Here is an 8637-nt window from a genome sequence, read left to right as displayed (position 1 = left end):
TGTTTGGCTTGGAAGTCCATTGGCTTGCCTGTCACGTTCTGCATAGTGTGAAATATATACATTTCACTTTCTCCTTCCGGGATTCATTCTGAGCTTCCTTTCAATTCTTTTCACAATTTCTCACAGCGGACGGCTATTATGACTTCAAGGGTGTAATACGAATCAATGTGGGCGTTATGTCAGCCAAATTAACAAAATTAAGCATTGCATTTAGCATCTTTTGAGCATATAAGTATTTTTTTTTTTTAGTATTCTGAGCCTTCTTCTCAGTACCTGAATGACTGATCATACACTATCACAACAACCTTTTACTTACTGATGTCATTTAATTGATGCGACAAAATTTTTAAAAACAACTTCTGGAATGATGAATGAATTAATGAATGCAACTCAGAACGGATCTATTGGAAAGGTGACTTTGACGTTGGGTGTCATTACATTGTGCAGCTGTCAGCTACTTGATGTTTGGACCAGTGAGCAGGGAGAAAAAAAGCCGAGAGGTCTTTGAATATCTCAATAAAGTGACGAGATGGGTTCTGGAATGTACACCGCACGTTCCCCTGCAATTAAAACTCACAGAAAAAAAAAGCATCTTCACCCTGTCCTCATGCTTTAATCCCAAACTGCAAACCACACATCAGATGTCTTATATATGTGAAAATGATCAAAACATTGATGTTGACACATAACCTTGATACATTTTTAGGGTAAGAAATACAGGGGGGGGGGGGGGGAGCTGCAATAGGATTAAAAATATGGCAAAACCACATTGAACCGTATAATGGTGTTAAGAAACTAATTATATACTGTTGTGTTAATCCATGGATGTACAATACCAATGCAAGACAGGCATATGAAGATAACACAAAAATAAAACATACAAAAAAAGTGCTTCAACCAAGCACATAACTTGGGATGAATAGAAAAGTGAAGAATATATGAATTAAAACCAAATGAATAAAAGAAATAAAGTGGAACCTCAATAATCACTCCCAATCCAGAAAAAGCTTTTAAGAATTCATTTGTATATGTAACCAGTTCCATGGTTCCTTCTCACGAGTACCCTTTTTGTGGCGGACTGACCCAAAACATTTCAAGCCCCTTTAGATGTTTTTATATGTCTGACAATAGTTGCTGCTGTCACACATGATTTGTGCATTTGAGCGTCAGATTTTGTTTCAATTTCTAACCATATTTTGGTTTTAAAAGGTTGCACTCCACTTAACAGGTTTATACCACTTTATTTGATAGGAAGTAAATGAATAACGGCCAAGGAAATTAAGCATTTATGTTAGTCGTAATGTTACAATCACAGTGGGAAAAAAAGGTTAATTCAAGACCAAAGAGAATATAGGCTCGCAATGAAAATTCAGAACTTTTTGAAAAGGCTTAGCATAGGATTTAATAAGTGACTGTTCCACTTGTATAATCCATGTAAGTGTGCTGGCACCCGCTGTGGGTTAGATGTCATCTACTCTTAAAGAAGAAGAACCTGGATTTAAGATGTAAATTCCCCGAATAACATGCAGGGGGGGTTACTTAATCCGCAATTATTCAAAAAGATATGCAGCATAATTAAAGCACATTTAAATTTTTCACGACTGCATGATACGTTACACTCAGCTGCTTTTATCCCTTAGCATAGTGGGAAGTCAACACTGTCTGCTGCATGTGCTCAGGCTTATGTTGGCACTTTGCTGCCTCCACTGCAGGTTTGCATTTTAATTGGACACGTGTAGAAGGTTTTTTAACCAGTCAGAAATCTCCGGAATCAACACAGCATGAGGTGAGCCCGTCACTAGTCAGGGCTTGAGCTGCCCTTTAAAAAAACACACTGCACACGAGTATCTAAGATTGTTTGCACCCAGTTGGTGCAGCGCCTGACAGTGCAAGTGTCAGCTAAAAAGACAGCAGGTTTACACACACACACACACGCACACACACACATAAACAAACAAGCATTTCCTATGGTTCTATACAAAGCGTGAGCGACAGAACGGACATCCATTACGATGCTCCTGTGGTTTAATCGCCCTGCAGTGAGCTGCTGGTGTTCTAACACTGAGCAACAAACTATTAGGATCACACAAGTAGAAGATCATAAGAGTGGTACCACAAATTACCACAAGTTCCAATACTTGTGCACCACTGGCAATCATCCAATTTTTTCTTATTTTGAAAGCATTTTTCGCTAAACAAGGAATGGCAATATAAACCATCCTTTTTCCGAGTTCCTTATCCTCACAAGGGTCGCGGGAGTGCTGGAGCTTATTCCAGCTATCATCGGGCATGAAGCGGGGTACACCCCGAACTGGTCACCAGCCAATCCCAGGGCAGATATAAACAAACAACTATTCGCACTCTCATTCACACCGACAGGCAATTTAGAGACTCCAATTACTTGCCACACAGGCACGGTGAGATATTTAAACTAAACACAGACAGGCCCAGGAACTAATCTTCCACCATGCCACTCCAATATAACTAATCCTAAAAACGTATGTATGTAACGAAAGCTATAGATATATCCCCTGGCTCCAATTCTGTACAAGTCTTGGGAATTGGTCACAACTACCCATTTGTATTTCCTCCCAAGATGTCAGGTGAAGGACCAACAAGCCACATTTTTCATTCCAAGAGACCAAGCAAACAAGTCTGACCCTCAGATAAGCACACAACAAATTAGAGAGAGGAAAGAAAGAAAAACATCTTTTGTCTGTGTCCCCTTTGGAGCCATCATTAATTAAGCGTGAGATTGGCTCTTGCCACCTGGCGCTCACTGTGGTGATCCAAGGAGTCGAGGGACTTGCTAAATCTCACCTGAGAGACAAGAGACAGCTACTGTTTGTGAAGTGGACTGAAAATTGATTTGCAACACAAATATACGCACATAAACATGAGCAATGCTGCATCTTGGGTACTGACCATAAAATAAACAGTTTGCTTTATTGAAAGGAAGAGGATTCTTTAAGGCTGGATTTAAAATATATGGTTTGAGTCACAGAAACAAGATTTCCTCCCCTCCTATGCACAACAAGTCCGAAAAATAAAATTACAACTGAAAAGATGCACAAAAACATCTCAAAGAGTGATCGTGCGTGGTGTCAGCTGAGATTCCAGTAAATCTCGAGATGGCACTCAATGGATGAACTCAATTCTGCCATTTCTTCCATTTTTTATTTTCATAAGATTTCATCACAGAAGGGGATGAGTGATGGCAAAGAAAAAAAAATGATGATACAAATGGAAATCAAATCTCTGTGGCCACAGGAAAGCCTAGACAGGTTTCTTGCTGCTTAGTAGCATACCCATTGCCAATTTTGGTATTGGGACACAAAGAGGACAAACAACAGTTTATTGATAATCAGTCTGAAATCATTTTGAAAATCAGGTGCATTTGGCTGTGCCTATGTACAGTTGATAAACCGCTAGTCGCAGGCAAATGATAGCGTCGTAACGAAGGAAGGCCACAAGGTAGCAAAAAACAAAAAAACATTTTTTGAGAGCGTCTTCGCAAAAGGGAAAGGATGAGGCAAAAGAAGGAGAGACAATCGCTTCAAAGAAAAAGAAAGCTGCATTGAAGAGACAGTATTAAAAGCCCGACTTAAATCTAGGTTTATCCATACAGGTTCACCTCCACCAAGCCAACACTGCATAGTACTCACCACTGGATGCAACGACAGGCTTGTGAATGAGGAAATACAGCCTTCAAAACTACCAATAAAGCACTTGTGAAGCTGGATTTTTGGCTACAATGGTGGCCAAACTAAATTACAGAGTAGGGTTGACGTCAGTAACACACTTCAAGTGTCATTGTCTCCCATTACCTCGAGGCTCGAAGTGGAAAAAAGGGCGAGACTCCAACTAATTACAGCAACTACAGTCACGGTAATAGCGAGCAGTACTGTTAATATTTTTGTCGGCACTCAATTAAAACCCGACATTTAAGACATGCAGTGTTCGTAAATCCAATCTTATATTTATATAGCGGGTCTTCGATTTACAAGGTATGATGAAGTAAACTGATTTGCGCGGCAATGTAAGAATTCATTAAGTCACTAAGCAACACAAGAAGGCTCTCTTAGTCGCCACTATATCATTTTTTTTCATTTGATTGAGGGTCTTGATTATGGCCTTCATTTAAATATTTATTTCAATGAAAAATTACAGTACCGGTGTGTTAGGATAGGTTAAGATTTATGTACAAATTCGAGTTACATCACATTGGGTAGAGAATGCTGTTGGAAACCGAGGAGGCCATCTAGGCTGAGTCATCTACACAGATTAGATACGGAATGTTTTACTACTTTAGGAATGCAACAATTACAGTATCGCAAACCGTCGGTTGCTCCGGTCAAGCAGCCCAATCTGGAAAATGCCATCGCTGCAAGCCTGCAGCCCTTAGAGAATTATTGCTTTAATTTATACACCAAATTGTTTAATTTGTCTCCCGAGTGTCGAATGACCATGTGGCTTGATTACTTTTAGTACAGCAGCAAAATCCATTGAATAAGAGTGAGATTAACAAAGACAGCTGGAGACAAAAAAAGGACAATGTTCTGTATAAATTGAGACAAGCTGGAAGTTTTTCATATTTCAATCCTTAAAACAAAATTTTTAAGTAAGACAAGAGCAGTGCACCTCAACTACAATCCAGCCACTGTCACAAAACAAGAAAAGAGGCGCTTTGTGTTTACTGACACTGTCATAATCCAAAACGTACGCCGCAAAACTCGACAAGAAAGCTGCCTTCACAGCTGTGTACGCAGAACTGAAACGAGTCAAGACACACAGACGGTTTGCAGACTTGACAGATTCATTTTCGCTGTTTTGTTCCAGCAAAGCATGCAACAATGTAAGGAAAAGCCCAACAGAAAGATAGAAGCCATTATTGGAGAAAGAAGTTTTACTTGTGGTTCAACTATGTGTGGGTGGCTCTGTTACAAGAAACTGAAATGCCATTGCCTTCATATATTTGCTTCAGTGTTGGGAAATCCTGTTAAACGGAAACAAACGGAGAACAGTATTGTTGATGTAACTGAGGTGGAAAGGCTGAAAAACAGTGAGGTTCATACTGCTTGTTACATTACAGCATATCATAGCAATCTCGAAAATATGGCATGACTACGGCATCATTGCTTTTCGTTGCTGGAATGCCAAATGTTTGATATTTTATACATCTTCCTGTTGTCACATTTTTTTCTGTTACAAATCTTAAAATCTAGTTAAACTACTTCATATCTGGACTGTAACTGTGGATAAAGTGCAATAACGCATACTTCAACAACGCTCCCTACACACAGGTCAGCATTTGTGGTTGTAGTTAAGGTAGTTGATATTCACCACTAGCTACATTTTATACAAACAGGAATATTAAATGCAAGCAATTACCAAATTTACACACTCAGGGCCTGATTTACTAAAATCCAAAATAGCAGGCATTGATTTCACTCTAGCAGATTGTGGTGATGTTGGTGGGGGTGTTGTGTGCTCTACTGTGATTCCCCTCTTTTATGAAGATGCAAAATGGCCTCAAAATTATGTGTTCACTTACTCAAATGCATTCTGAGATGTGTGGTGGAGCCCACCATATTTAAAAGAGGTTCTTGCACTTTTTTCCTCCATCGAAAATTTGTGGGCGCACCGGAAGCACAAGGTGAAGTTTAAAGTGATGGCATTGGACGTGTTAATGGAGGAGGCACAAAAACACAATACAGAGTTACAGAAAATAAATTTATCCCATTGATAAATTTGCGAAAGCCGGCAACCTCATTATTGCTGTTTTGTTTGGTTTAACTCATCCCAAGTGCATGAGAAATGGATGTATCTGTCCATACAGCGTAATATTGGGTTTAAATCTTGGGACTGCTTTTCTGGAAAACCGTGTTGGGAGAAGCTAGCATCGGTAGCCACAGTGAACTGAAAACACAGGAAGAAAATCTGTTCTCGCCTCTTATTTTAACTGTACTATGCTGGCACTACTCTGTGGTCCTATCCGTTATGTCCAGACGCAAAACCATATAACGGAATATACCTCAGGTTTGATTAATCATATTACACATTAAGTTAACAGATTTGCGTGTACTACTCCAGAAAGTGCAAAATGAAGCGCCCGGTTAAGTCTATCAGTTTATATTTCTGTTTGAGTGTGCTATCCAATGTTTGCATGTGCTAATCTTCATTAAATCACGCCCTGTGTTTTTATGGGTGATGGTTTTTTCTCCTCTCGATTAAAAAAAAAATTAAAAAAAGACACTGAAGAAATGGCATTCGAAGGAAATGTTACCCCTTCCTGGTTGACTAAACTCGAGAGCTTACCTGGATTGTGGGTGGCGAGCGCTGCTTACGAGTGGTGGTTGTAGACAAGGTGGTGGTGGTCTCGATAAAGGTGGTGGACATCTCAGGCGGCACTGAGGTGGTTGTGCGTGCCGCACCCCTGCTGGCCGGCACGTCCCCCACCAGTCGAACACTCCCGTTCACTTTGATATTGACGTGGCCTTCGGCGGCCATGTTGAGGACCTTGAGGCCATTGTAGTAGAGACCTGAAAGCTGGCCCTGGTATGGCCGCTTACGGTCGTTTCCACCGATTGAAATAGTCGCTTGGGTGTTGAAGATAGTGAGCTGACGGCCTGTGACAGGGGGGATGTGAGTTATACTGATACTCTAAAAAAGGATTCTACACATTGAATAGAAAACAAAGTTTAATGGTGTAAGATGGTGCAACTGTTTTATATTTTTAATGGGAGTACAACTACCATAATTCCTGGCCTACAGAGCACACCTGGTTATAAGCCTCGGTACACAGAAAGAGTTTAACACTAGCGCCGCATCACCGGATAAACTGCAGGGTTAAAAGCGTGTGAAAAAAGTTGCGGCTCGTAGGCCGGAAATTGCAGTATTTAACAACAAAATACAGCTACATTTATTTTTTTAAATATACCCGGTGGATACAGTGTTAAACTTGTAAAATGTCATTTAAACCCACATAAGAGCTGTATTGAAGATAAAAATGTTTGAGTAATTCCCATAAAGAAAAATTAATCTCCATTATCAAATCTCAGCATTATTTTGACAAAGCTCTCATTACCTTGTCCAGGTCTGCCTAAAATTCCAGTATTTACAGCAAGTGTAAAAGCCCTAACGCAGAAAAATAACAGATGCGATGTAGACTATGAAAAGAGAATACATACACATCAGAGAAATATGGAATATGGATTTTGCACTCTTAACATTGTCTTCACAAATCTGTGTGCTCATGTAGTAAAACCTCTGAAAATAAAATTGTGTCAGATGTTACAATAAACAATGAGAAATACACACTCACCACGTGTCAAATGAGCACGAACGTAATTATAGATATGCCCAAATACTGTGCAAACACACCGCCACACCATGAATTCATTATGAGATGAAAATAGTCTGACGTAGAATATACAATATAGGCTTGGCAATTCGAAAGCTCATTGGTTTAATGCAAGCTTGTTATGTGCACGCCATAATGCATCATATTGGGAACACAGAATGCGGAGGGGTTGGGTCGAGGGACAAGATGCTCATGTCACAAAAACAAAAATGAGATAGCACATGTGCAGTCATGCAGGCAGTAGCACTTAATGGCATTTTTTTAAAGACATGTTTTAGCTCTTGTTAAAGGGACTTTATAATCAGGTTATATTGGTTTTGTGCAGTAAACTTTAAAAGTCGTTTATAATCTTATTATGTTGAGTCATAAACTTGATTATGCAGCTATAAAAGATGGGTTGAGGGAATGAGAGGGTGGTTTGGAACTCGTTTCTAGCTATTTCCTGTTCAACTTCCTTCTCAGTCCCTTTAACTGGTTTTAAGGATACAACCAAAGTTTAAAATGATGACAATGACAAAAGACGCAATGAGGGTTAAGTGTAAATCAAACATGGAGGAAAACACTGAAATTAAATATTTTACATGTTTTTTTTTTTAAAAAGGGTTTAAGGGATGGTTACTCATTCTCGGAGGTTGTAAGGGAACAAGCCGATGGAAATGAGAGCAAATCAAAGATATGGAATTGAGAAATTGGATAGAGATTTACCTTTTTCCTGCAGCCAATCTTCTACTGGCCTGGTATATTTGAATGGGATTTTCTTATTTGCCATTTGAAAGCGCTCAATGTCGCTGTTGCCTTAAAGTTTAACAAACAGTTTGAAAGAGTTGGCAACATACAAAACACATTTATACAGTGGTTTAGAATATTTTTTATCTTTGTTTATCACTTTTTTTAGAACATATTTATGCAGTTTTAACCAAGTAGCTTTGGATTATTATTGAGTATTTAAAAAAAGGATCTTTATGTTAGAACATAACATACCACATGTAAATACATATTCACAGAGAACGTGGGAGTTAAAAAGTGTATGATTAACCTGCGAGAATCAAGTATGCTCCAAAGAAGTCACAAAATACAGTCTGCAGAACAAGCTAAAAAAAAACATTCATAATGTTGAACAAGACCAAAAAATAGGATATCAAGCAGTTAAATAGGTAGACATTCATTAACACACTTCTTAACCTAATTGGAGGTAATCATTGTGCACTTACTCTCCCACTGGACACCACCTGCTATTAAATCTTTTGGGACACATTTTAATTTGGTGTAGTGGT

At 39.1% G+C, this 8637-nt stretch overlaps 1 protein-coding gene across 4 annotated transcripts in view; it reads right to left on the bottom strand.

Annotated features, from left to right (window-relative positions):
- Positions 1–8637, bottom strand: part of LOC133496188 (neurexin-3b-like) — a 246715-nt gene that overhangs the window by 19097 nt on the left and 218981 nt on the right. For 3 of the 4 annotated variants that reach the window (XM_061811438.1, XM_061811439.1, XM_061811440.1), the window contains 2 exons: positions 8069–8158; positions 6319–6629 (listed from right to left, as the gene is read on the bottom strand). In XM_061811438.1, the coding sequence (XP_061667422.1) occupies positions 6319–6629; positions 8069–8158 (401 nt within the window). The remainder of the gene's footprint in view (positions 1–6318; positions 6630–8068; positions 8159–8637) is intronic. The other variant, XM_061811441.1, reaches the window with a different exon arrangement.

The sequence above is a fragment of the Syngnathoides biaculeatus genome, chromosome 23 (genome assembly GCF_019802595.1).
Source record: "Syngnathoides biaculeatus isolate LvHL_M chromosome 23, ASM1980259v1, whole genome shotgun sequence".
In the NCBI taxonomy this organism is placed as follows: domain Eukaryota; kingdom Metazoa; phylum Chordata; class Actinopteri; order Syngnathiformes; family Syngnathidae; genus Syngnathoides; species Syngnathoides biaculeatus.
Note: the sequence above shows the minus strand (reverse complement) of the source record. Positions and strands in the feature narration are given on the sequence as shown.